This window comes from Fusarium subglutinans, assembly GCF_013396075.1.
Source record: "Fusarium subglutinans strain NRRL 66333 chromosome Unknown NRRL66333_c0000051, whole genome shotgun sequence".
NCBI classification, from domain to species: domain Eukaryota; kingdom Fungi; phylum Ascomycota; class Sordariomycetes; order Hypocreales; family Nectriaceae; genus Fusarium; species Fusarium subglutinans.
In genome coordinates, this window is record NW_023502114.1 from 3,949 (window position 1) to 31,288 (window position 27,340).

General features: G+C 49.5%; 10 protein-coding genes across 10 annotated transcripts; 5 read left to right on the forward strand and 5 right to left on the reverse strand.

The window, feature by feature from the left end:
* Positions 1 to 289: 289 nt before the first annotated feature.
* Positions 290 to 6,576, forward strand: FSUBG_5229 (histidine kinase HHK2p; the record flags this gene model as incomplete). Its single annotated transcript, XM_036683303.1, has 2 exons — positions 290 to 6,289; positions 6,358 to 6,576. The coding sequence occupies 2 exons, from the start codon at positions 290 to 292 to the stop codon at positions 6,574 to 6,576; spliced, it is 6,219 nt and encodes a 2,072-aa protein (XP_036539149.1).
* A 1,150-nt stretch (positions 6,577 to 7,726) lies between these two features.
* Positions 7,727 to 9,291, reverse strand: FSUBG_5230 (uncharacterized protein; the record flags this gene model as incomplete). The annotated part of the gene is made up of 3 exons (XM_036683305.1): positions 7,727 to 8,667; positions 8,720 to 9,175; positions 9,237 to 9,291. The coding sequence occupies 3 exons, from the start codon at positions 9,289 to 9,291 to the stop codon at positions 7,727 to 7,729; spliced, it is 1,452 nt and encodes a 483-aa protein (XP_036539150.1).
* Positions 9,292 to 11,696: 2,405 nt separating this feature from the next.
* FSUBG_5231 (PRKR-interacting 1 protein) lies at positions 11,697 to 12,341 on the forward strand (the record flags this gene model as incomplete). Its single annotated transcript, XM_036683306.1, has 1 exon — positions 11,697 to 12,341. One exon carries the CDS (start codon positions 11,697 to 11,699, stop codon positions 12,339 to 12,341), a length of 645 nt encoding a protein of 214 aa, XP_036539151.1.
* A 423-nt stretch (positions 12,342 to 12,764) lies between these two features.
* On the reverse strand, positions 12,765 to 14,738 carry FSUBG_5232 (t-complex 1 subunit gamma; the record flags this gene model as incomplete). Its single annotated transcript, XM_036683307.1, has 6 exons — positions 12,765 to 12,848; positions 12,914 to 13,551; positions 13,606 to 14,196; positions 14,256 to 14,464; positions 14,521 to 14,587; positions 14,714 to 14,738. 6 exons carry the CDS (start codon positions 14,736 to 14,738, stop codon positions 12,765 to 12,767), a joined length of 1,614 nt encoding a protein of 537 aa, XP_036539152.1.
* Positions 14,739 to 15,359: 621 nt separating this feature from the next.
* FSUBG_5233 (impact like) lies at positions 15,360 to 15,812 on the forward strand (the record flags this gene model as incomplete). The annotated part of the gene is made up of 1 exon (XM_036683308.1): positions 15,360 to 15,812. The coding sequence occupies one exon, from the start codon at positions 15,360 to 15,362 to the stop codon at positions 15,810 to 15,812; it is 453 nt and encodes a 150-aa protein (XP_036539153.1).
* Positions 15,813 to 16,140: 328 nt separating this feature from the next.
* On the reverse strand, positions 16,141 to 17,867 carry FSUBG_5234 (uncharacterized protein; the record flags this gene model as incomplete). The annotated part of the gene is made up of 3 exons (XM_036683309.1): positions 16,141 to 16,813; positions 16,867 to 17,247; positions 17,308 to 17,867. 3 exons carry the CDS (start codon positions 17,865 to 17,867, stop codon positions 16,141 to 16,143), a joined length of 1,614 nt encoding a protein of 537 aa, XP_036539154.1.
* A 2,122-nt stretch (positions 17,868 to 19,989) lies between these two features.
* FSUBG_5235 (cellobiose dehydrogenase) lies at positions 19,990 to 21,670 on the forward strand (the record flags this gene model as incomplete). The annotated part of the gene is made up of 2 exons (XM_036683310.1): positions 19,990 to 20,604; positions 20,651 to 21,670. The coding sequence occupies 2 exons, from the start codon at positions 19,990 to 19,992 to the stop codon at positions 21,668 to 21,670; spliced, it is 1,635 nt and encodes a 544-aa protein (XP_036539155.1).
* Positions 21,671 to 21,922: 252 nt separating this feature from the next.
* On the reverse strand, positions 21,923 to 22,506 carry FSUBG_5236 (uncharacterized protein; the record flags this gene model as incomplete). Its single annotated transcript, XM_036683311.1, has 2 exons — positions 21,923 to 22,440; positions 22,491 to 22,506. 2 exons carry the CDS (start codon positions 22,504 to 22,506, stop codon positions 21,923 to 21,925), a joined length of 534 nt encoding a protein of 177 aa, XP_036539156.1.
* Positions 22,507 to 22,819: 313 nt separating this feature from the next.
* FSUBG_5237 (LOT5) lies at positions 22,820 to 23,760 on the forward strand (the record flags this gene model as incomplete). The annotated part of the gene is made up of 2 exons (XM_036683312.1): positions 22,820 to 23,097; positions 23,145 to 23,760. 2 exons carry the CDS (start codon positions 22,820 to 22,822, stop codon positions 23,758 to 23,760), a joined length of 894 nt encoding a protein of 297 aa, XP_036539157.1.
* Positions 23,761 to 24,126: 366 nt separating this feature from the next.
* Positions 24,127 to 26,748, reverse strand: FSUBG_5238 (uncharacterized protein; the record flags this gene model as incomplete). The annotated part of the gene is made up of 1 exon (XM_036683313.1): positions 24,127 to 26,748. The coding sequence occupies one exon, from the start codon at positions 26,746 to 26,748 to the stop codon at positions 24,127 to 24,129; it is 2,622 nt and encodes an 873-aa protein (XP_036539158.1).
* Positions 26,749 to 27,340: the final 592 nt, after the last annotated feature.

Sequence of the window (27,340 nt, forward strand, 5' to 3'; positions counted from 1 at the left end):
TCACACTCGGATCCTGGGCCATCCTATCCTGACCTCCCTACGAGTCGATAAACACCTCGGTCATTGATCAACCGGTGCTAGGTTTCTTAGAGACTATCGCTGCTGCTACTGTGCTGTCGCTGTTGGCTCGGGGTTAGAGGGAACAAAGCGTCGACCTCTATCACCCCTCCTCCACTACTACCTTAGTTTGACATATCATCTGAATCGCGAATTGTCCTCAACACTATTCTTCCTGCCGGCGAGAAGGATTCAGCAGTACGTCCTTGGACGATTTATTTTCCTGTGAGGCATGCAAAGAGCCACCTCACCGGTTGGCGACGACATATTATCGATCCCATCACCATCGCGTCAACAGGACTTGACGACTCTTGCCTCTCCGACACCTATATTGCCGTCGTTTTCGCTGGCTGAGAAGCTGCCCGTGAGCGCTGTTAGAAATGGAAGTGTGATGCCGGAATCGAACTCGAACTCGACTATAAATGCGACTGCGACACCAACCGCGCGTGACGCAATGACGACGGATCGCCACCCGAGCCACCCTCCATCCTCGCCCCTTGATGCTCAATCTAAAGAGCCCCGCGTCCACAACAACATGACGGGAGATCCTACCGATGAGAGCACTGTTTCTGTGATCAAGGGCTCGGGTAATACTGCCGAGCCATTGGCTGCCCTTGCTGGAACAGATGCATTGAGTCCTCGACGTGTAGGTTTCGGTGGTGTTCCCTCTCCCACTCAAGCGTCATCACAGAAGCAACTTAACGAATATCGAGAAAAGCTTGCACGCGACCTTGAACGCCGTGAAATGTCTGCCCGAGGCTTGATGGCAAGCCCTAATGAAAAGAATCGGGTATCTCCTATCCCCGAAGAAGGTCTTTCCAGTTCACCGCTTCAGACCTCAGCTCTGACAACGACCTCAACTGAGTCGAATGCCACAGTCCGAGGTGCTCCCACCCCAGGGCCCATCGCAGGAACACCGTCATATCCGTTTCCACGAATGGCCCCTGCTGGTTTCGTGCCGTCATATCTGCATAGACCTTTTACCACACTCTCACCTACAGGTGCTCCACGATCCTTCAGCTATGGCTCTTTTGACGCCTTGGGCATGGCTGCCCAGGATAAGGTCCTTTCAAGTACTTCGACTCCAGCATCCAACTTCACATTCAACCCGTCCGCAATGTCACCACAGCCTGAAAATCTCGATTTTCCTAATCCTAACCTCTACGATCTTTCTTTAATGCTAGCTGCTGAGCCTGGATTAGATGCTTGGTGGTCGAACGTCGTTCAAATCATGAGAGATGTGTACAAAGCTGAACGAGTAACACTTGCCATCCCAGCTGACACAACAGACATCGAAAATGTTCCTTGGGGTCAAAAAGCAACCTTCAATCTTCACAAGGAGGATGATCTAAGTTTGGGTTATATGGCAGCCAAACAGTCTAGTAGCGTCGTCATGAGCACAAGTGACTACGATAGATCCTGGCCCGGCTCTAATGCTACGCCACCAATTTCTGACGACAATCTGCATGCCAAGTCTGCCTCACGGCCAGACTTATTCAGTCGCCATTCATTCACGACTTATGAGGATAAGAGGGAGAGAACACGAACTCCGCCTAATGCACAGGCTCGGCGGCCCGGGTTTCTTGCCAGGAGCCAAAGTAATTATCCCGCAGGTCCTGCCTCAAAGGAGTCCTATCTCGATTATGCCAAACTGAATAAGACAACACTTGACGAACACGATGCCATTGAGCAACAAATCCCAAGCTGGGAAGCGCCGCTCATGGGCGAAAAGGAAAGCCAGGGGCGTGTTCTACCGGTATTACAGGCTCTTGATTATGAGGCGGATCCTTTGATTGACCACAGTGGTATCATGCGAGTACTCGAACGCGGAAGGGCCATTGCACTCACTAGATCATATCCGTATCTCGCTGATGAAGCCCCGACTGAGTCGTCGAAGAAACCAAAACCTACCGCCCCGGAACCATCATCGAACACTCCAAGGAATTTTGCCAAACCACGCTCGGACTCATTCTCGAAATTATCATCAATGTTCAACTCAGCAAGTTCTTCTCGTGTACCGACTCGCAGCAAAACTCACTCAGCTGCTGACAGAGCGAAATCAATAGCCTCACGGCTAGAGGGCCGCTTAGAAGACGATATGCCTAGGCCTCCAACGCCTAAGTACGAAGAGTTCGAACAAGCGCCACCTTCACCTTGGTCACAATCGCCAGCTCCATCACCAGCTGTACGCGCTGATCCTAAAGAAAACCCTTTCTTTACAGATGCCATGGTCGACGAAGATTCATTCAATCCAGATACTGGCACAGAGGATTACACTGGAATGCGACCGCCTGAAGCTATCGGTGTTGATAACTCATGGACGGTTCTTCACATCCCCCTGTCTCACGTCCTTCTCTCGAAACCTACTCGAACATTTAAACTAGACAGCACTTTGATGGAGCAAAGATCTCACGCGCGTACCAAAAGTGAGAGTGTACCTGCTCCTAGCGAGGATGGTGGCCGTAACACACCAGACAGTTTCAAGAGAGATAAGCCAGCACCGATCGCTATTTTATCAATCTTAAGCCCAATCATCCCTTATCCATCTAACCTCAAGCACTCCTTGGAACATTTGGCACCTCATATGGCCACAACTTTCTCATTATGCCGGCACTATAGTAATCTTGAGACTGAGTTGGCAGGGCTTCAACGGAAACGGCCACAGACGACTGGATTTGGGGCGGTTGCACACGATGGGCGGCCTTTGGAAAGCATGGCTTATCTGACTGCGGATGACGTCGTTCCACACCAGTCTCACGCTGGTAGTATGACGAGTCCGAGCGATTACTCTGGTGTTTCTAAAAGTGCTACTGGATCTCCATTGGGCACTCCTGGGTGGGACCAGGGGTCTGGAGGCTTTCATGCCGACAAGCGGCCACCACCGACCTCGAGTCCTGCTGCAACACCACAAGGAGAGGGATACTTCAGTTCCAGGCAAAGACCAGTGCCCGCGCGACACGAAACATTTGGCGGCATAGGTACCCCGCGGGCAAGAACAAGTTCAAAAGACACTTCTCCTGCTGAGAAGCGAAATATTCGAGTCAGCGGTTCTTTTCTTCCACAGGAGAGTCCTGAGCAAAACTCGGCTGCCGATAATAAAGCAACCCGTACTTCATCTGACGAATCGACTGGCGGATTGACCAAAAAGTCGAGTCAGGTTGACGCTCCAGATGTCAGTATAGATACTCTGGATCCTACCAACAATGACAATACAGCGGAAGATTTGGCTGACTCTACCAAGGCCGGACGTGGCACACGACAAGGGCACAGCATGCTCCATTCATATGGTGCAGATTTTGCTTCTACTTTCCAATCTCTCCCGCCCAGCTCTACACTCTCAGCCAGACCGACACCCGTTTCTGCACCTTCTCGGAGTGGCTCATTGGCTACCACAGCTGTTGATATGCCACCCCCTTCAGACAGACTCAAAGGATTGATTTTAGATTCCCTACCCGCGCATGTATTCGTCGCACTTCCGCAGACCGGAGAAATTGTCTGGGTCAACAGCCGTTATCTTTCGTACCGAGGCCAGACAGCCACCGACCTTGCCGCAGACCCATGGGGTAGTCTTCACCCTGATGACCGAGACGATTACTTAAAAGCATGGGGCCATTCTATTCGCACGGGCGAACAATTTTCGAGGACTGTTCGAATTAAACGATTCGACGGCGCATACAGGTGGTTTTATGCTAGAGCAGTTGCATCAAAGGATAAGAGAGGGGTTATCATGCAATTCCTTGGATCGTACATGGATATACACGATCAGCACATTGCTGAGCTGAAAGCGGCGCGACAAGAGGAAATCGAGGCATCGGAGGCTAAACACCGATTACTTGCCAACCTCATCCCTCAGATTATCTTCACGGCGACCGAAGACGAAGGAATCACTTTCGCCAATGAACAGTGGCTCTCATACACGGGGCAAAGCTTCACTGACTCACTTGGATTGGGGTTTATGGACTTTGTACATCCGGACGATCTTGCTAAATGCCGAATTCCCTCTACCCAACCTTCAACCCCCGGCGGAATACGACGTGAGGGTCATAGCAAGATATACCGGCAGGGATCTGCACAGTCTGAGGCGGCGTCAACTACCACCATTCAACCTCCCAAATCGCATACACCTCAAGACTCGCCTCTCCGTAATGTGCAGCAAGCCCTGTCGCGGAATAACAGCTCTAGCAGCAGTTCAGCGTATGAATGGCCTGCTGCAGACTTGACTGAACTGGCTCGAAAGGGAATAATCAAAGTGGCGACTGATAGCGCTGGCCGAGTCTCATACACAACTGAGGTTCGATTACTGTCCAAGACTGGAGAATATCGCTGGCATCTGATTCGATGTGTTGAGATTGACACTATTGATTTCGGCAGTGGTGCCAGCTCCTACTTTGGTTCTGCGACAGACATCAACGACCACAAGCTTCTTGAGACCAAGCTCAAAGAGGCCATGGAAACCAAGGGAAGATTCCTGAGTAACATGTCCCACGAGATTCGTACTCCTTTGATCGGAATTTCGGGCATGGTAAGCTTCTTACAGGATACTACTCTGAATGAAGAGCAGCTCGACTACACCAACACCATACAGACCAGTGCCAACAGCTTGATCATGATTATCAATGACATTCTAGATCTATCGAAGGTCGACGCTGGCATGATGAAGCTAAAGTACGAATGGTTCCATACCAGGTCCATCATCGAAGACGTGAACGAGCTTGTTTCCACAATGGCCATTGCGAAACGACTGGAGTTGAACTATCTCGTGGAGGCCGATGTACCTGCATGGGTCAAGGGCGACAAGGTGCGAATCCGCCAAGTTCTCCTCAATGTCACTGGCAATGCCATCAAATTCACTTCAGAGGGCGAAGTCTTCAGTCGATGCCGTGTTTACGTCGCGGATGGCTCCCATGTCGACGAGAATGAGATCATGCTGGAGTTTTCTGTAACTGATACAGGTCGCGGATTCTCGAAGGAGGAGGCGGAGTTGATCTTCAAACCTTTCAGTCAGATCGATGGAAGTAGCACCCGGCAACACGGTGGGAGTGGACTAGGCCTCGTTATTTCTCGACAGCTTGCTGAGCTACATGGTGGTAGCATGACGGGACGTGCAACCCTGGGCAAAGGCTCTACCTTTACCTTCACAGCGCGGTTTGGCCTTCCTACAGCTGATGATCACCCTAACTTGCCTGATAGCCCTCCTGCTACTGGTGCTTTCACACCTAGACCGGAGATGGTTGATAATGTTCCCAGCACCATCAAGCCTCTCCCTCCGCCAAAACATTTACGCAACGCCGAAGGCGCTAGCCCTGGAGGCACAACATCAGAGTTTACGTCACCTGGAGGCCTTTCTGTTGGTAGCTCCAACCCGTCTGTCCGTTCAGCTAAGTCGCAAGTCACCGACCGGTCCTCTGCAACATCTGTCACCGGTGGTCTGGCCCGATTTAGCGAGGCGGCTAAAGCTAGTGGGCAAGATTTGTCTCAGATGAAGTTGGAGATGCCCTCAGGGCGCAGCTCTCCTGGTACTCATCTCTTAACTAGCAGTGGCTCACCTGAGGACTTCCGACCACCCATGTACTCAATCCTCATCATCTGCCCGCAGTTTCATAGTCGCGAGGCCACTACTCAGCATATTGAGATGACTCTACCAAAGGATGTACCCCATCAGATCACAGCCTTGGCAAGCGTGAATGAGGCACAGACATTGATTGGTGGTGAGGATCCTATCAAATTCACACATATCGTCATCAACCTTCCCTCTGCTGAGGCTATCATTGGTCTTATGGATGACATTACGAAATCACAGACAATCGATAAGACGACTATTCTCGTGCTGTCAGATTCGGTGCAACGACAAGCTGTCATCAAGTTGGCGGCCAACACTAAATACGAGCAGCTCCTCTCAGATAATATGGTGACTTTTATCTACAAACCTGTGAAGCCGTCTCGATTTGCTGTCATATTCGACCCAAACAAAATGCGTGATCTTAGCATAGATCGTAATCGCTCTACAGCGCAGCAAATGGTCGAGAATCAGAAGGCTAGCTACCAGGAGATTGAACGGCGCATGGGCAACAAGGGCTACAAGGTGCTCCTAGTCGAGGACAATCCTGTCAATCAGAAAGTCCTCATGAAGTATCTCAAGAAGATTGGGGTTGACGTCGAGATTGCCGTTGATGGTGCAGAGTGCACCAACATGGTTTTGTCAAAGCCACATAAGCAATACTCGTTGATATTGGTATGTTGCTCTATACCATACTCTCCAGTCTCCAATAAGGGTTTTAATATCTAACACATAATTCTTAGTGTGATCTCCATATGCCACGAAAAGACGGCTACCAGGCGTGCCGTGAGATTCGGCAGTGGGAAATTGCCAACAATTTCCCTCAGATGCCTATCATCGCATTGTCAGCCAACGTCATGTCAGACGTTCAGGATAAATGTGTCGCAGCGGGATTCAGCGACTACGTCACGAAGCCAGTCGACTTCATCGACCTCAGCAGAGCTATGTCCAAGTTCTTCTGATCACAACACTCTTGCCACTCTCCTCTCAAGCAATGCTGGCGCACAGTCATCCCTCCGCCACTTCTTCTTTTTGGACCTTTTACATTCGACGACTGTTAACGATTTCCCTCCTCCGTTCATAATGATACTACGGCAGCTTCTATTTTAGACCAGACAGATCTATGTAGGGCCACCTTGGTCTTTTGCTGCCAAAGCTAAGCCTTGTCGCAGCTCAATAGGGCTGGCATAGGTCGAGGCACCTAGCAAATGACCTTATTTCTATTGGCGTAGTTTACTTCTGGGCTATATGACTTTTTATACCGACAACGATTTGCCTGCCTTGTTCAGGCAAATTGTCTTCTGCACGTTGCTGGACGTTACCTATCGCATTGGCGCAGGGTTTATAATGGGTACTGGTGGTCTTTCACGCGCCTCTTGTCTGTTTCTTTTCACTTTTCACCCACCTGGGCTGAAAGACCCGATGGGGTTCCGGGGGGCTCGAAGACTGGATATGGCGTCAAGGAGTTTTATTTGCATTGTTGATGTCTTGCTACCACGGCCTGACTGAATGATTCATTTTGCCACACGGGTTAAATGCACGTTAGCCAAGAGCGGCAGGCACAGTGAGGATATACTTTTTTTGTTCTTTTTTGGTAATGTTTTTGGCGAAGAATATGGGTTATGCATGAAAAATGGACGAGCAGGATAGGTTGAATCTCTTCAACATTGTTCGATATTCATTTATACTTAGATAGACGGACGCCGCGGAAAAAGAGGTGGCGGCGGGGTATTTCCAACACGGTGTTATACAATACTCATGCCAAGGCAAAAATAAAGAAACCAATCTAAACTATAACTATTCAACAACTCTACGTGACTAGAACGTCTGAAAATGGAGGGACAAACATGTTATTTTGTGATGTTATGTGATGTTATGCTAACACAAACGCTATCATAGCGCCCAAATGGCTCAATCTCAAAACCATGCCAGCATAGTTGGTCATTCTATCCATTGCTTTTCCGTAATCCGTTCCAAAATCGTTCGTCATTAGAATAAAGATATGAAAATCATCAAAACAATTTGCCTCGCCGTGGCGGGCTGGTATCCGCGGTTCCCATGAAATTCAAGTCATAAGAGAGTGAGAATGCATCCATCCAAGTAAGAATATGATCAGTACACGCTACCCCGGATACTTCGATCCTCCTTCTCCGCGCGATCCAAATCCTCAACAAGTTCAGCGTCACCGTCACAAGAGGCATCGGTAGATGCATCACCAAGACGGTTAGTCCTTGCATATTCATCCGGGCTATCCTTATCGCTCGTGTATGCTAGATGTTCGGGACCGGCTTTGAGGAGGGGTTTCTGATTGTATGAAGGCTTCTCGCTTCTTTCGCCAATGGTCCTGTTTAGTTGCGCGTTCAAGGAGGCAATGCGGTGTAAGCTTATGTTCTCATCCTCTGACGAGTCGTTGTCAGTCTCGGCGGCAGATGTGTGGCCCGAATAGCTGCCGCCCCCATCGCGGCCAATATGCAAGTATGGCGACTGGATATACTCGCTGGCAGAGATGACTGAGGGTGTATCATTGAGGTCAGAAACAGATTTGCCTTCATGGTTTGACGAGATATCGATTTCTGGTCCATCATCATGAGCTCCGAGGGTGGTGCTCTCCATGTTGGTACCAATGCAGTCTAATTGGGCCTTCTGCTTCCGGCTGACGATGGTAATGACCTCGTCCGGGTTTGTAATTTTGCCATAAGGCTCTGGCCCGCCGTTCTCATGATCCTTTTTGCGCATCATGTCCAAATCCTCACGCTTAGCATAGTGGCGACTATGATCACAGCCATTGGGACATCCACCCCATCTGCGTGTAACAACAAAAGTTTTGGTGCGTGGGAGTTTCGAGCTGTCCTTGTCCTTGTCCTCTTTGTCTTTACGTTCTCGCCGCAGATCGGACCAAGTTCGTAACTTGTTCTCTAGAAGATACTTATTGTTTTCCTCCTTGCGCATGATGAGGAACTCGCAGTGGTTGATGTTTCGGAGATCCTCAAAGTACTCGACCGTGAAATGATACCATTTCATGAGAAAGACACGGGACATGAGTCCGTGGGTCACTAACAAATGTACTGTTAGTAAAGGCGCAAAGCTGGTTGGTGAAATACGTACCAAGTACACAGACGCTGGGGAAATCATCTTCGCCAAATTGTCGCCAGAGACTCTCATTGAAACCGCTCACACGGTCGTAAGCATCAGCAGCGCTCTCCCCATTGGGTATACGGTAGAAGAAGTGGCCATAATCGGCCCTCTCTTGCCACATACGTTCCATTTCAGCGCTGCATGGTTGGAAGTTACCAAAATCCTGCTCACGTAGCCGAGGCTCTTCGTACACCTTGATGTTAGCTCGGCGGAAGGGCGACGGGGAGCCTTCGTCCGAGGTCAAGCTCTCGAGGATACCTTCTGTTGTTTCGCGTGTGCGGCGGTATGGAGAGGTAAAGAACTGTAAGGTGTCATCGGGACGGAGGAGGCTTCGGAGACGACGTCCGGCATCGTGGGCTTGGTTCCAGCCTTCTGGCGTAAGTTTGACTCGGTGATCGGGAACGGTCTGGTGAATTTCTCGGTTCTCTTTATAACTGTCAGCACGTGTTGAACAATGAGGGACGAAAAAGCCAGTGCATTAACGTACTATTGCCTTCGGACTGGCCGTGGCGAACTAGAATGATCAAGCGTGGCTTGGTCATGATGCTTTGGGGATTTGATATAGAGGGGTAGTCTTTAAGTGATTGAGCGTGTCTCTGATAAGTCGAAGGATGAGCTTGATATTCCGGGGTCCTGAGGGCATTCACAATAGCTGTATAAGTTGAATGGAGGGTTTCAAGTTGTGAAAGTGGTTGGGTCAAGACGGGATAGAATATGGCGGAGTAGGGGATAGATAGTTTTGCAATTGGTCAGCCAAAGCATAGGTAGGCAGGAGTCACCAATTATGAATCCTGAGAGAGAAGAGGATGGAAGTTTAGAAGACAGCACCGGAGCTAAGCGTCATAAAAAACAAACGAAGAAAAGCTAAAGGAAGATGAAGCGTAGATTGCAACGTCTTTTTTTAGTGAGGCTTGTCTAATCCCGTAGTTGTTGGCGCAAGCTCACGAGACATCCCGACCTGAAGCAGCCATCAGAGTGAGGGCAAGTGCAAGCCCACCCATGCCATGCCATGCCATGCCATGCAACCATGTTTCCGAAGAAAAAAAAACGCCCCGCCAAAAATGCCGGGATAGACCCCCCACCACCACCTCAGCCCAGCTGGAGCAAGGAGGGGAAAGGATGTGTCCGCCTATCTACCTATGGACCACGTATCGTGCACTCTTAACCTTCTATCCGAGCGGAGAGGCGGCGCCGGGAAACGGGAGGACAATCCAAGGGTGCTGTACTTTCGAGGTAGGTACCTGCATCCTCGTTTGGGGGCCGGAGCCGCCCCGCCATCTGTCGACCGAAACAGAAAAACAGCTTCTCAGTCGTCAACGGTCAAGCCTCCAAGCGCACAGTGATTGACCAATGACAATGGAGACCATATTCAAGCTGGTCATCACACAGAGATAGAAACAGCCCATAAGAGTTGGGGAGATGGACTAGTCTCAACCAAATCTTTCCGAATCCCTGCTAATTATTACGAACGAAGCAAAGGCACAAGGGGCAGCTCCCCTCCCCATGGCACGATCTGGAGATGGGGCCCGCAAACGGTTCTTGCTACCTAATCATGATTAAAGCGAAAAACGTGCTGGGACAATCTGGCGATACAAGTCCGAAGACTGATACGATTCGGTGTTTGACCTGTTTATGACCTTGAGTTATTCCGCCCGCGGACGGACATCGCATGGCGGCGGGCAATATCCGCTGATATCAAATCATATGATTTACCATTCCCGTACCCTTGGAACTGACTTGATCCTTCTTTGCTCTCCCTTGTCAAAGATACTGAGAATCTGGCAATCTGGTGTTGGTTAGCCAATCCTGGAGATCTGCAGAGCCAGACTGAGTAATCCCGGCCACTGTAGTAGACAGTTTGAGTCACGACGGCACCCAAAGTTCATGTTCATGCCTCTCCCATGCATGCATCTCGCTTTGTTCCTTTTCCATTTTCTTGTTTTCTTCCGGTCCTCCCGTCGATATGATCATGATAAATCTCGTGGTATTTACCTATGTTCCGCCGGCTAATTACCATCTATCAGATCTAGACGGGCCCTTGCTTGTCTTGGACCATCTGGATTCAATTGAAGAATGACGGCTACAGCGGAACATGGTGAGGTGATGTGATCTGCAACGGGAAGCGCCCAGCCGCCGATTGCAACATCGTATAACTGGATAAAGTCGCTCAGAGACGATCTGATACTGACTCTGACCGGTGGCTTTTGTCTTGCATTTACCCCTTTTGCTCCCGCCTGCATTACTGATGCATTCTGCAACGAAGATAGTTGCTTTTCCTGACTGCAAACAATCACATGTTCATTACGCAGAGTCGCTTTGTGGCTTGCTGACGCGGCTTGGAACTTTTTCGTGCCTGAGATGTCAATTCAACTGCCGCGCGCTTATCAGGCGACCCTCAGACACCCACTCTGGTGCGATCAACCTTTCCCCCCCCCAGCGGCTGCTTAGGCTAATTCTTGGTAACCTTGCTTTGGAAATCAAGAAAACATCAAACCTTGGTATGGGTGTCAAAATAAACTCTGCAAACGGTATCCTAAACTTGAACCAAGTTAACTTAGTCTTTTTATCACTTAGGACGAGGTTCCGAGTTTTCTTTCCCCCCTAGTCTTATACCTAAATCAACGCCACTCTCATCAGATCCTGGCTGGCATCCACTATATTCGATTTATCCTACCCATCAACAAAACCAACACAACCATCTAGCATCTGCGGGCCATTGCTCTCTTCACGTGCCAACCGTTTGACCGCTCCATTGAGAGGTTCTTGTCTCAATCAATCAATCATTCAACGGACTCCAGTTCACCCGACGATCCTTTACCTATTCAGGCTATCTAACGCGCCCGTCGACGTCTCATTCTCACGCGTGCCTCAGCCCATTTTCATCTTCCCTTAGATCAGGCATCGGATAACCAACACTTCTTTGACTCATTCTTCTCTTTTCTCCAAGATGTCTGCTCCTGGTCCCGAATCGGTACCAACGTCGGCCGATCCCCGATCCCATCGCCCTACCAAGAAGCGCGCTCTTACGCCCATCTCAGCGCAAGCCGCCTCGGTAGAGGCCCTCTTCTCAAAGCCCGACCAAATCATCCGTATCCCCGAGTCCTCTATCTCCGGCTCCGGCTCCGGCAGCTCTGCCTTGCGTTCCGCCCCTCCGGAAATTGTCACCAATGTTCAAGGATCTAGTGCAGGTGCCGGATCAGGCGAGTTTCATGTGTATAAGGCGAGCCGTCGGCGCGAGTATGAGCGTCTGCGCAGTATGGATGAGGATCTTCGCCGCGAAAAGGACTTTGAAGAGTTCAACAAGGACAAGACTGAACGCGATCGCAAAGATGAAGAACGCACGCGCAAGAATCGCGAGAAGAGGGAGAAGATGAAGGCCCGCAAATCTAAGAAGGGCAAGGGCCCTGCTATCACTGACAAAACGCCCAACGCGACACAGTCCAAAGATGCCTCCTCAGTCGCGGAAAACGATGCTGAGAAGGACACTGTTGATGTCAATTCTAAGACCAAGACTGAGCATGGTGGGGACGATACAGAATCAACGCCATCGATACAACCTACAGGACTAGTTATTCACGATGAAGACGACTAAACAAAAAGCAATGCAAAAGGCCAGTAGCCCAAGAAGTCGTGCCCTGTTGCACCAAAGTGGCAGGGTCGAGAAGGGCGCTTTATCGGAATCAGACTTGAGACCTAAATTATTGGAGGAGAATGGCTCGCAAGGGCATCGTAAGTAGACGCAACAGTATTCCTTAAACAGGTAGTTTTTTATGATACCCATTTCTTTCCTTTGAGAAGAGTCACCGGAGCTATGTCGTGCTAGCTCCGGCGCCCACTATGTTCACATTTTGCTTGTTTGTCTATTTTGCTCTTTCGGCTAGTACAGAGGGGTATGACCAGTCCATCCAAACAGACATTCGTATAAGCAGTCCGAATTACACGCCTGCCTATCCCACTATCGCTCACTCACATACAGACACATCAGAATTTCCATCTACAAACATGCTCTTTCTCTTTATTCTTCACCACCCCCGCCACCAATCTGCGCAGCCTTCTTGGCACTGCAAATGTCATCAACTCGGAGCAAAAGGCAAGCAGCCTGTTCAGATCGTCAGTATCCTCATCTGTAGTTGTAAATGACAGGGAATGCCGTGAAATGCTTACCTCGATGGCGGTCTTGATACTCTGGAGCTTGATAGCCTGAGGCTCCCACACTCCGTATTCCTTCATATCTGCAATGGCACCTGTGTCACCGTTGACACCCCAAGTGCTCTTACCCTCGGCCTGCTTGGCTCGGAGATCTGTCAACACACGGACAGGGCTCTTACCAGCGTTCTGGACGAGAGTTCGAGGAATAACCTCAAGAGCATCTGCTACAGCCTTGTAGGGCCACTGCTGGACACCCTCAATACTCTTGGCGAGTTGACCCAACCTCACGGATACAGCCATCTCTGTAGCACCACCACCAGGCGATAACCTAGGAGAGAACATAACATTTCGTGCGACACCCATGGCATCCTGGAGGTTTCGCTCGATCTCGTTGAGGACATCCTTGGAGGGACCTCGGAGAAGGACTGTGCAGGCCTTAGGGTCCTGGCACTTGGTAAGGAATGTGAAGTACTCGTCTCCGATCTTCTCAATCTCGAACAAGCCACATCTGGTACCGACATCGGAGTCCTGGAGATCCTCTACTCTGTTGACGATGGTGGCACCGGTAGCGCGGGCTATTCTGTTGTTATCGGTCTTTCGAACTCGGCGGAGAGCTGTGATGTTGGCCTTCATGAAGTAGTGCTGGGCAAGATCTATGACGGAGATTAGTAAGCATGCTCCTTAGGAGTCAGGGATTCGGAACGCACCAGACACTCCCTTCTCCGTAATGACAAGATCAGGCTTAACGGCGACAATGGCCTCGCACAAAGCCTTGACCTGTTCCTCTTCAATCTGCAGAATTCGATTCCAGTCATCCTCTTTGGTAATCTCGATGTTGGTTTGAGACTCGCCCTTCTTGTACTCAAGGGGGCAGTCGAGGAGAACGATTCGGGGGTTCTCAATGCGCCGGCGCATCTTGGGATGTGTGATATCCTTGTTGAGCATAAGACCGTCAAGAACTCTGCTGTCCTCAATCTCACCGCCAGGGACCTTCTCCACTCTGGCATATCGCTTGATGTCGACTTCAGTCTTGCCGTTACCAGCCTCCCATGTCACAGTGCGGACCGCCTTGAGGGCGAGGTCGCACATCTGATCCATCCATCGAGCAACGAACTTGGTGCCAATTGAAGAAGAGATGAGCTGGTACATGGCCTTATCGTCATTGACATCGATCGGCAGAGAGATCTCCTCGATGATCTCAAGGGCGTCTTTGAGGGCTCGCTTGAAGGCGGAAATGATGACGACAGGGTGGATGTTACGGTCGAGCTGGGGAAGAGCTTGGGCGAGAATCTCACCAGCTGCGGATGATGTCAGTGATACGCTCAGCTAGCAATGCAGTATAGCCATGCTCTCTTACCCAGGATAATGACGGTTGTCGTTCCATCCCCAACTTCCTCGTCTTGTGTCCGGCTGAGCTCAATCATGCTCTTCGCGGCAGGGTGGGAGACCTCGATTTCTCGAAGGATAGCATGTCCGTCATTTGTGAGAACGATGCCGCCCATGGGGTCGAGCAGCATCTTGAGCATGGCCTTGGGGCCGAGGCATGATCGAATAATGTCGGCAACACTAGGATCGCTGGTTAGGGTCGGGCACGCGACTCGAGGACAGGGACAATGGCATACGTTTTGGCAGCAGCAATATTGGACAGCTGGGCTTTCCGGCCAGTCTGCCTCTCACCACTGTTGGTGTCTATAGAATCTCAGTCAGCCTCGATTCCGAACTGAAAGAGATACTGGAAGCTCCCCTCTCAGGCTCAGGGCCCAGGGGCTCGCCCTCTAGTGTGGGGGTTATATGTTTCGTAGAGGTAAGACTCACTCATAACCACCACCGGAGCCTGCATGATGGGCGAGGTTTTTGGTGTTTCTTCGGCTCAACAGTATAATTCTCTTTCAAGTGACGACAGCAGATTCGATCAGGCGTGGTTCGAAGAAATGAAAGGTGACGGGTTGTCGGTGTCGGAGGGGCAAAAGGCTAAAAGAACAGTTGTTGAGGGGCGCGCACATACAGAAAAGTTCAGTGGTGGATGTGGATATGGAGGATTTTTGGCGGGGACCTGGAGGCTCCCATCCTGCTTGCGCTCTCTCGGCTTTGGTATTAACCCGCCCCGCCTTGCGTTTGCTTAGTAGCTCCTGGTAACTTAGTAGGTAATCGTAATTTTTGGCCAGCTCATGACCTGTCATAGAGTCCCCTGGAAAACGAAGGCGACCAATCATATAAGCCAAGAGCCGCTGAGCTTGGAGCTCCCCTCCATCAATCGAGCTTGTACTCCGTAGTTGGAGAAGAATTGTCCATGATACAAGACTTTCCCATCATCATTGTGGCTGTTTCGAGGTATCTACTACGTACTGAGCTACTCCAAGACAAGGTATAAAGCAGTCCAAGACATTGAAACACAAAATTAACCTCCTTCTTGTCTGAGTTAACCCCATTCTGATTCCTGACCATCCAATTGCAGTACATGATGGCTGCGAAGAGAGCAGTCCAATCCATTCTGCCTAAATCACAGCCCCCAGCCTGGACAGCCTCAAAGCGCATCACAGAGTTCATAGCACACGTTACCCCTGTAACATCGCCATCAGAGGCCAATCTCTACGTTGAGTCTCTTCTTGAATCAGATAAACGTATACGCAACGCAACGCACAATATCACGGCGTGGCGTATTAGAGGCGAGGGCACTGGCCATCAGCAATTCAATGACGATGGTGAGACGGGAGCCGGATCCCGACTCCTGCAGCTGATGCAGTCCATGGATCTTTGGGATTCCATGGTTGTAGTTACACGTTGGTATGGGGGTGTCCATTTAGGATCCAAAAGATTCAGATTGATCACTTCCGTGGCCAGTGACGCCTTTGCGAGAGCTGGTATGTCTGGAGACAAGAAGGATGCTACACCTAAAGGAAAGAAACACAAGTAGTGCGAAATGCCGGATTGCGCTGGCTGACTATGGAAGAACAGGCCAGGCCTGTATTACTTGCGTAAGCCATCTAATTCTCGGTCAAACCTGTTTATATGCTAACATCTCTACACCAGTTGCTAGGACTAAGCCTCAGTCTCTATAGGCCATTCTGTTCTCCTTCATTCAGTGCCTCAGTCTAGTCAAATGCCGCCTTCACTCCAATCTAATTCCAATAGGTATTGTAGCGGTGACATCCATCCGCATCTCACCTCAGCGCCTCTACGACAAGCAAATGCTGATGATACCTGCATGCGACTTGATATCAAACTCTGTTGGTCGATCATACTCAATTTCGCTGGATCTCATTGCGCAACCCAGATGCTGCTAAGGCCGTCTTGGATTGATAGTTCCCGACACCCGGATTGGACATCGAAGTTCGCCCAGTATTACCCTTTGGTACTTGAGGTGCGACTTTGATCCATTTACCTCCTTTCTTGGACTTGGCCTCAACGAGACAAATGTCTCCTGACATGAGCGCTTGAACATAGTGCCAGAGATCCCGATCGCTGATGGCTTTCTCACCAAGCCGATCCCACCAGGATTCGTCGGTAGAGTAGATGGAAGCATTCTCTATCCAGAGAAAGTCTGGAGGGAACTTCTTCATGAACCATGGATGGGGCGTCACTGCAAAAGTCGGAATCCCCTTCTCACTGTATCTCCATTCGAGCGTCAATTGGCGTGTCGCTTCTTGGGTGTAAGATTCCAAATTAAGTCGTCCGAAGTCTCCAAGCTGTACAGAGGCATCCTGCTGGGACGGCCCTTTGCTTTTGGCTTGAGGAACGGCCAAGGGCGGGTCCCATTCTTCCTTGATCTTCTTGATCTTAGACGTGGGAATGGCAAACACCATGGTGGCATCGCCCGTGCGATACTTCTCTGGCACAGGGCCTTTGATATCAAGAAGCGGCTTGACAATTTTAAACCACCTCCATCTCTGTTGTTGCAGGGGGCTTCCGCATGTACTTCAAATCGGCAATCAGTATTGTGCTCATATTCGCCCCTAAAGGTAACTCACACGTTTGCCTCATATAAAGTGATGCTGCCTTTTCGAGCATCTAGCTTGAGGGCATCCAGACTGTCTGCGATCTCGGCTGATACTGGACTGTGTGTACCGAGGCTCACACTTCGTTTTAGCATCTTGTTCCTTACCATGTCATGCTTGAAATGAAGTGAGTCAAGCTCAAGTTTCCAGTACCCGAAGCGGCGGCATGCCCATTCAAGCCACGCCATCAACCCTTCCGAATTGAGAGGAACAATTAGAGACGAGTCATTTTTGTTTGGAAGGGGCTCAACACGCATGAGGCGCTCAGGATAAAGATCAATAATAGGGAAGGGTGCATAACGATTGTTGTTGGTAGATCCAGTAATGACATGGAGACGCTCACTAGCTACTCGTCTAGGAAGAATTGTAAGTATGGACTACCAACACGGATATGTGATTATGGTGGTCACTCACACCGGAACCTCCCGGGCCTTGATATGCTGAGACCTCTTCTTAAGAAATTCGCCTCGCCCAGTGGCTCCAGGCGCGTTGTTGATCAGCTCATGGTTGACCATCTCCGCTACCTGTCGATTGTCGACTCCTTCGGAGTGAAGACGAGAAAGGTCAGGCATCATATGATAATGAATATCCATTTTCGTCATCATTCCACTGATCGTCATGGTATCCATGGGCTGCGGTCCTGGGCTTCCTTGCGAGCCTTGTTGAAGCACATCTTGTGTAGCATTCGTATGTGCTAGGTTGTTGGCAAAGCCCATGGCGATGCCCTTTCGGAGCTTCTCGCGAACAGACAGAGTGCTAAGATGCTGCTGGGAGAGATCATGGTTTGTGTATCGATAAAGAGTGGCGTGCTCTTCGTCTTGTTCCTCTTCTTGTTGTTGCGGGTACGTTCTCTGACGGCTGGCGGCAGGACGAAGCGGATAGCTAGCAGCGAATGATCCAGCAGTTAGTCCCGAGCCTGGCTCCACGATCTTAGGAACTTTGGTCTCATTTGACTTGCGCTGCGTGGCGGACATGTTCGAGAACCTTGGCCGGTGGAAAGCTGCAGGGTCTGTTTCTCTCATCGTCCCCCCCGGCGATTCAACAACATATATAGCTCGACACCTCTTCGTGTTTTGAGGTTCAGGCCGTGGGCTAAGCAAATGCTTGCCCTTGGTACTTAGCAAGCTCACCATATTTGTAGCAGCGGAGGCAAATCGAGTGTTGGAGAGTTGTTTAGAACAATGGAGTTGCCGCACACACTTCTCTCCACTATAACACCTGCGGTATGGAGATGACGGTATCACCAGTGTGCGAAGATGAAGAACAATGGGATGAAAGGTCGGCTGAATAATCGACAATGGATGAAGAAGTGTGGAGCGATGTTGCCTTTGGGGATGGAAGGCACCCTCTGAATCATCCACTCGCTATCGCTGCCCTCGGTCGATGAAGGCATCACAAAAGCGTGGTTATGATAGAGTTGGTGACCCTGTAGAAACTCGCCGATACCTCTTGTTTTTGAGAACACTGCCACAGTGTTTAAGTATCTAATCGGCCAGTTGTGTCATGTAGACAAAGTTTCATTGTCTTGCGATTGTTGCCTACTAAAACACTACACAAATGCTTCAGAGTTGTCCTTGCTGTGTCGCAAATTATAAAAACCTACAATCGTCCCATATGATTGATCTACAAAACTTCAAATCCGTTGATTTTCTCTAAGAGCGTAAATGTTAATGTCGTGATTAAACGATGTCACTCACGTTGCTAAGCGTAGAGTCGATGAGGAAATGCCACTATCCGCAAAAAGTGGTTACACAAGATTTGTTTGGCCAGAAATTATAACAATCCTCATTGAATTTCAATAGAAAGATGCCTCACTATGGGTGTTGATCGTGATTCACAGCCATGGGTTAATAACAAACTGAACATAGCAATCTACCTTGGCATGACACAATATATACCAAACTCTTGGATTGGAGAAACAATACGATGGCTATTTGCTTTGCAATACACCTTTAGCAATAGAGTACTCATTTATAGACATATTACGAGCTAAAATAGTTTTGATAAGTGATGAGAAATCATTTAGCCAATATCTTAGTCCAAGCTCTGGGAGAAGAAAACGAGCTAGCCCTTTGTTATATCGTAACACTGTAATAGTGAATCTCTTTCAAACAGTTCTTTGCTAGAATACTGAACGAAATCCTCATCAGTTCTTGATTGGAGCAGCGGCCACTTGACAGCAAAATATATGTCTCCACCATCAATGCAAGTCGCCAAGTAGGCCAATTTGGACTCGTCTTGGCAGAAAGCTCACCGTGGTCGCAGTAATTCCTTTTCTCACCTCTTCTTCAGAAGCTCTTGACATGATTATAAATAGTATATAATATGCAATCTGGCTTGCTTCGAAAGACTATTCTCTGAATGCAGAGCACAAGTACAAGTGCTACTCAATTTTTGTATCAGGCATGAACATACAGGAACATCGCCTGTGTCTTATTCTAAAAAGCTTGCCTTGCATGACTGCCGTCATCCGGTCTGGTTATTTATGGAAGAACTTTTAGCCAAAATCTTATCTGATGAAAATGTTACAGAGCGTCAAGAACCAGGGCTTCGGGATAACGGACGACCTGGATAGGCTCCACAAAGGTCAAGCTGACGTAGTCCATTGCCACGTATTTGAATATAAATTCACGTATATTGACCTTGGCAGACTATTTTAACTTGGAGGACTTCTCTACGTTGGTAGTTATACGGTTGGAGGGACTTAGACTCAAGGTAATAGACATGGCATGGCACATATTCAGTGCCTCACCTTCTCAGACAAGAGTAAACCAAGAGCACTACTATCAGATTCCATTCAGATGAGGTATTTAAAACTCAGCCATGCCATGACAACAGTGCTGAACTAGATGTCTTAATGTCTGTCGATCCCCATCTGATAACTTTCAAGAACAAGCTTAATGTTACCCTTACCCACCAGCAATCCACTCAGCGTCGGCACTTATGCTAGATGCAGCAATAATATGTGGGGAGTTTATCAATCTCATCTAATCTCTTACAAGACCCTTTGCCCACGATGGATATAAAAAGGACAATGGCAAGTCTTCAAGACTTGCTTTTCAGAACATTTCCTCTCTGTCTTGGCCGGCTCTGAAAATGAAGTTCGCCACTATTATCAGCTCGGCTCTGCTGGGCCTTGCTTCTGCTGGTAACACTACTACCCGGAAACCCACCTACGACTACATCGTAGCCGGTGCCGGAGCGTCGGGTTTGGTTGCTGCCGAGAGGCTTGCCAATGCTGGCCACAAGGTTCTTCTTGTTGAGCGTGGTGGTCCTTCATTCTACTCAACAGGCAATCGGGATGACTTGATGAAGTGGAACAAAACCGTAACCGCATACGATGTTCCAGGCATGGCCTACTACACCGATATCTCACCAACTATTCAGTGGTGCACAGACATTGCTGCCTCGGCAGGTTGCCTGCTCGGTGGATCTACCATGCTGAACGCTCTCATGTTTGTCAAGCCCCGAGCTGCTGACTTTGAGGGCTGGCCTAGGGGATGGCAATGGGAAGATGGAGTGTCCGATGCCGCCAAGAGCGTTTTTGAACGTATGCCCGGGAGCATTCTTCCCTCGGCCGATGGAAAGCGCTATGATGATGGTGCCTTTGAGGTTATGTCAAAGTTCCTTGAGAGCAATGGTTGGGATGAAGTCAATGCTCTTGAGAACGTCGAAGCGAAGAATAAAATTTTCACGCATCCTCCTTGGCTGGTAGGTGTGATCCATGTACTTGAGAGAAACCTCTAACATCACTTAGATCAACAATGGACTTCGAGGTGGCCCCGTTCGTGATATCCTACCCGCTGCACAGGCCCTTGACAACTTCAGCTTGCAGCTTCACGCCAAGGTCATCCGTGCTGTTCGCAAGGGTCCCATCATTACCGGCATCGAAGTGGAGCATGACGGCGGTTCTCGTGAGATCATTAAGCTGAGCAAGGGTGGTTCCGTGGTCCTCTCATCTGGCACCCACTCGACACCTCGAATCCTCTTCAACTCAGGCATTGGACCAAAGAAGCAAATCCGCATTGTCCAGTCCGGCTCTACGAACGTCAAGCTCCCCCCTGCCTCTCAGTGGATCGACCTTCCCGTTGGTCAGCGCCTGAGGGACCATCCCATTGTCGTGGTGGATTTCCAGACCAAGAAGAAGCTTCAAGCCCTTCCAAAGGAGGCCTTTACTGAGCCTAACGATGAGACTGTTGAGTTGTTTTCTGAGGGAAGTGGCCTTCTCTCGCAGTCAGCTCAACGTCTTAACTTCTGGAAGAGCGTCGAAGGCAGTGATAGAGTGACCCGCTATGTGCAAGGCACAGTTAACGCCCCTGGGAACAACACCATCTCAGCCAAGGTATATCTTACCCACGGTCTGACATCTCACGGAACCCTCGAGATTACTCCTGAAGGCAACACCAACATCACCCAAAAGCCATTCCTCAATACCGAGGGCGACCGCGATGCTCTCAAGACCTTTGTCGCTGAACTCCTTAGCTACGCGCGTAAGCCTGGTAGTGTTCTGAGTGTGGCTAGCAATGTCACCGCCGACACTATTCTTGAGGTTTCGTACAGTGGTAACCATCACCTCGGGTCCGCTAATATGGGAGCCAACAACGATGGCAAGAGCGTCGTTGGGCCTGATACCCGAGTTTGGGGAACCAAGAACCTGTTTGTTGTCGACGGTAGCATGCATCCTGAAGTTCCAACTGGGAATACCCAGGCTTCCATTATGGTTGCTGCTGCACACGCTGCTAACAAGATCTTGGCCGCTTCCCCTAAGCGACACTAAATGAATATTCATGCCCCTGTGGCCAGGGAAAACTGAAGAGTGTCGAATGTATCAGATGTATAGTATAGTTCTGTGCCCACCATTAAGAAATAGACAAGAGCTAGATATAGAGCTAGCAACTGTTGAGCATCAACCTGATAAAGTCCACGATCGTGTGGTGAAGCAGCCATTGCGTGAAATTACCAAGAGCAAGGCTATAGGACTATCTCTAGCGCCGCTGATCGTGATTCGTAAAATGTTAACTCAAATGGCTTATTTTAGAGCCATCCCGCCAAATACTCGGTCCAATTCTGCCCCTTGGTCTTCTGTCGCATTCGTATTGGTTCCGCTCTGAGTGTTTTGCTGCTCTGGTGCGTTTCCAACACCTTGTTGCTGCACCGGTGTACGCCTCTCAGGCTCCAGCATGTGCATCTCACTATCGAGCCAGCCCGGCGCGACTCTTCTCTTCTCCGCAAGTTCACGCGCCTTGATCTTCTCATCAAATTCTCGGAGTTCACGCTCCGCATCCTCTTGCATTTTGGTCACGTAAGCTTGAAGTGCGCGGCATGAGGCGATGATGTCTTCTGGATGTGCCGCATGACCAGAGTTGGATACCACGTATTTGGGCTTGGTTTGGCCTGCGGGGTTATCTGATGCTGCCTCGATGCCCAAGGACGAGGGTGGGATGTTTGAGGGCATAGTCTTGTAATTATACGAGAGTGTTGTCGCTGTTGGAAGAGACACAAATGGAGAAACCGTCAAAGGGACTTGTTCCAGAAGGGGATGGGATCCTGAGATTGAATTAGCTTGATGTTGTGCGTCGTGTATGAGTGAAGCCTACGCTTGTTGTCGCGCATGTTGGCAATTATACCAATCTGAGGTATTATGATATCGACTCAAGCACTTTTGTAATTTCTTGCAGATATATTTCTCCCGTGATACTTATTGATAGGTACTGTGTACAGAGACGAAGGAATTTGGAATCGTGTAAAGTTGAGTGTGTAAGTCAATTTGAGGTTGAGGTCAAGCGACGCAGTCATCATATGGCGATAAGCTTATCGATAAGACTCTGCCACCGATAAAGCTCTCCCACCTTCGCGATGTACATTTTCTTCAGCTGCCTGGTGAACCCCTCCACCAAACAAACCAGTCTACAGCAAACACCTAGTCATGTTGCCAACGACAATCCGCACACCGCCAAAGGCCGAAGACTACACGCCTCTGGCCGAGTATCAGTCAACAACGCCCGAAAGCTTCGTCAGTGGAAAGCCTGTTCTTCACTACCATCTCGAAGGCGCAAAGGCATGGATTCCAAAGGCGCAATGCGGTAGTCTAGCTCTATTTCCTGCCGACTCGAGCGAGAAGCCTAGTGCTCCGGAAGGCGACAGCATAAACGGTGATGTCGAGGAGCTTGTGGAGCAGGCAGTGGATGTCTTTGTGAACTCGGAGTAAGTCTAATGTTTTTGATGGTATAACTCACACTAACATCGCAAAGGGCCTTGACTATCTTTAGTCCAAAGGTTGAGGCAGGTGTCTCAATCCCATATCCCTCGATATCCATCCACGCGATCAAACAGTTAGGTCCCGAAACAGATGCGCCTCGCACCCAAGCCGTATGGATGCAGCTTGAATTCTCAGACGGCGGCGCCGGGGACGATGATTTCAGCACAATAGACCTTACCATTATTCCGCCCAAAACAGATTCTGAGTCCAGTGTCGCTAAGCAACTGTACGACGCCATGGCCAACTGTTCCGACCTTCACCCTGACCCCAATGATGGCGAAGAGGACGAGGATGAGTACGATCGTATTGTCTTTGAGGGTAGTGAGGAGCACCAGGCCATTGAGGGTTTCACAGGCGTTCTGCGTGGTGCTAGCAATGGCGGCCTACCGCCTCCTATGCCCGGTAGCGGCGGCTGGATCACAGCGGATAACGTGAACGAGTATTTCGACGAGGATGGCAATTGGATTGGGCCTGGCGCTGAGGGTCAAGACGAAGAACTGGGAGAAGGCGCAGGAAGAGTGCGAGATCGCGATGAAGCTGAGGGCGCTGATGCAGCCGAAACCTCAGTCGCTGATGATCCTGAGAATAAGCGACCACGAGTGGAGTAGTAGATGATACCTCACAAAAGTATGTGGCAGGGCGTTATAGTACAAATGACAAAATTAATCAATGCATTTCGAGTTTTGCTTTCATATAGCAACTCAAGAAAAGAACCTTTCATTCACGACCCAGCCAGTATAAATATGATCTTCTATTAAGATTACGTCCGAAGGGTATATATCCAACGAGCTTCTACCTAAGCTACCTACAGATCAATCCAATAAACTTATGAGTCCAAAAGCTCCCGATAAATCCAATCCCCAGTAAAAAGTGCATAAGTTACCTTAGCCTGCTGATGTTATATGAGATGAGGAGTCCTCGATAAACAAAAGAAAGCCAAAAGAAACTGATGAAGAAAAATCAAAACTTTCCGTTTACATGCGTAGACATCGTCCCTTCGCATCCACAGGCGAACTCTTCAAAAATCCATCCGCGTCGTATAATCCAATCGACTCCACGCTCTTGCGCTTACTATCGCGTTTGCTTTCAGCGATGAGCTCACTCACAGTTCCAAGTTTAGTCTTGCTTGGTCCCTGACTCAAGTCGCGAGTATCACGTCCCATATTTGCACTCCTTCGTGTCTCTCTGAGCCCACTTGATGTTGACGATGGTTCTTGATTCTCTTTCCCCTCATCAATATCATCCTCACATATTTCGACTCCCAAATTTGAACGATTGCTGCGGCTTTGTGGTAGTGGACGAGTTGGCATAGGTGGCACAACTGATCCCGACGAGTTCTTGTTAGGACTTCCGAGATTGAGATAGTTTTGGCGACCAGACATGCTAGCTCTAGGCGTGACGGGATTTATCGTTCTTCGCGAGAAGCTACTGGTCAAGTTCAACATCGGCAGTGTCGGCGAATCGGGTTCGTTGACTGACGATGCTAACGAGTTACCACTATAAGAACTAACAATGCTGTTCATCCTCCTGAGCTCCATGATCGAATTTCCGAGGGACCCCATACTTGGTGCAGTCGGCGGTGCAAGACTTGACATATCCTTCTTCGAGCGTGAGATGGAACGGCGAAGGGGTGATCCTGTAGAAATCGCGCTTGGGGAGTCCACCGGTGGCTCATCATGGTATATGGTATTCGCCGTTGAGGACATTTGTCGCAGATGCTGTGAGAACTCTCGTCTCGGCATTGGCGATACTGGCTTCGGCATGACAATCTGGCCGACTTGTGCGATATGTTTTGGTGGCTCGGGGAGTGCTCTCTTGGGTGCGGTGCCCATTAATAACGATAACATATCCTGCTCGTCGAATGGCGAAGAAGTCATTGTCGAAGGGCTCGGTACTGTCGCCACGCTATGTCTGTTCTCCTGCAGCAGTGGCCTCACACGCTCCGGCACTTCAGGTTTGGGGCTCTCGCTCATCCTGTTCCCAAGTGAAAGTGTGCTATTTCCCTCGGTAGTCGTCACAGATGGCGTCAGGATGCTGGTGTATGAATTGCTAACCGGGAACGCAAGAGCAATGCCATCTTGATCGCGTGAATACGTATCATTGCGCTGGAATCGCTCTGGTGGCGGTTGCAAGTATGAGGAGATAGGAGGACCTCCAACCGCTTGTGTGCTTACAAACGAAGGCCGAAGTTGTCCTGTTGTGTTGAAGATGGATTGTCCGCCTGGGATCGATATGCTCAAATTCCTTCCCCTTTTGTGTGATGCTCGGTTTCCAAACAAAGACCCTCTGCTTTCTGAACTCATAAATCCAGGTGTCTTCCGCTCGACAAACGGATCTGGCTGGTCCTTTTCTTCGGGGTCATTGGCGCTATACAGTGTCGAAAGTGAACTTGATGCCTGACTGTCTTGTGACGCCCGTCTATCGGGGCTATCCTCTTTTGCAGGCTGTTTATTTGAAGACTTCTTTTGAGGGTTTTGCTTCTCGGGGCTTGGGTCTTCCGGAGCGTCCCATTGACGCCCTCTCATTCGGCTTGGGCTTGACAGTCCTCCTGGCAATACCAGCTCTTGCGTCGCCTCGGCAATCAAGCTGTTTGCAGCACTTCCAATCGAGCCAGTAGAAACCTGCCGACTCTGCGCATCTGTAGGTACCACATGGATAGTAGCTCTCTTGGTAGGGCTCGGTGGAATCCTCGAAATGCGAACTGTCCCAGTGGTATTGGTTGAGTCCTCAGATGATATGGTCTTGTGGCTATGTGGCGTTTTGATAGGAGAGTTCTTGCGTGGTGTGCTTCTCACTGACGAGATTTTCTGTGGTGAACGTTTTGTTGGCGAATGTTTTGTTGGTGAGCTGCGCGAGTTCTTGCTTGGCGAACGGCTCGTTCCCTCTCGAAGTCGCTGTTCTGTACTTCGGAGGATATCTCGAAGATCTGTATCTGTTACAGAAGCTCGTACACGAGCTCTTGAGGGAGCTCGCACGGGGCTCGTCTGAGCCTCATCTTCTGGCATGGGTAGTTCAGGTGCAGTTTTGCTTGGCTTGAGAGTCTCGACGCTTTGTCGCTTTTGAACTTTGATCCCTTGTTCAAACTCCTGACTATCCTGTGCCTTTTCTAGGTCATCGTCCGTCATGAGAGTTGGAATTGTTGGTGCTCTTCCTAGCCATCCATCGCGACTAAAGAGACTATCGCGACGGCTCCTGCTGACTCTTGGACCATGGAATCTATCCTCTTCAACCCAGCTACTCGATCGTCCTCGTTTTCCGTTTCCACCGAAGAAGGTAAAGCTGTTATATGTCGGGAGTGGTGGTAATACTGGTGGCAGCGAGAGTGAGAGTCGACTGACTGATCTTGACATTGCGTATTTGCGCTTGACCAGCCGCTTTGTAAAGATAGATCGCCTATGGTCCTCAACGTTTTCCGACACTTGATATACAGTAGTTGCGTCCTTTTTATCTCGAGACTTGACGCGCCAAGTAAGAAGAAAGCCGATCGCCGCAAAAAGGAGGATTGCACCACCAATGGAGAATGTGAGGATCCATCCAAGACCAAGTCCTCCAGCTCCATGAATGGCTCTGCGTGAAATATTTGAGAGATCCATCATCACTTACACTGCTGTAGCTGAATCTCGAGAAATCCTTGGCCGGCAGCAGTGCTTCTTGAGTATCGAGAATTATTAAGTTCAGCACACGAGGCTTGAAAAGGACAGACAACGTGCAATGGCGGAAACCAAATGAAGGAGAACCCTTCCAAAGGGAAAATGCCCGCTTTCATCTTAATTCATGACTTGCGTGTCGACGTTTTTGCTGAGGTTATTTCCAGGGTCTCAGTTCAATATCATGAGGAATGTGTTGCTAGGTGTGACCCATTCCAGCCTCAGCAAACCACGACACCAGCTTCACGACACTCTTAGATAGCTGCACCATCTTGGCTTCGGAAAATTCAAGAAGCCTTGAAATAATTCGTCATTTCGACAGGCATATAATCATAATGTATACATGGTAAACCGTAGTGTTGCAGTCTGCTTCGAAACAAGGAAAATATATGGATTATCACACAGTTTTTCAGCTAGGAATATCGGGAATACGTAATCACCAGGGAGATTAATCCTCGAAATTGGCTGTACGAGTTGTGATCATTCATCATTCCTGTATTTGTAGCAGGTTGTTTCTCTCTAAGTTTACATACATGTTCCC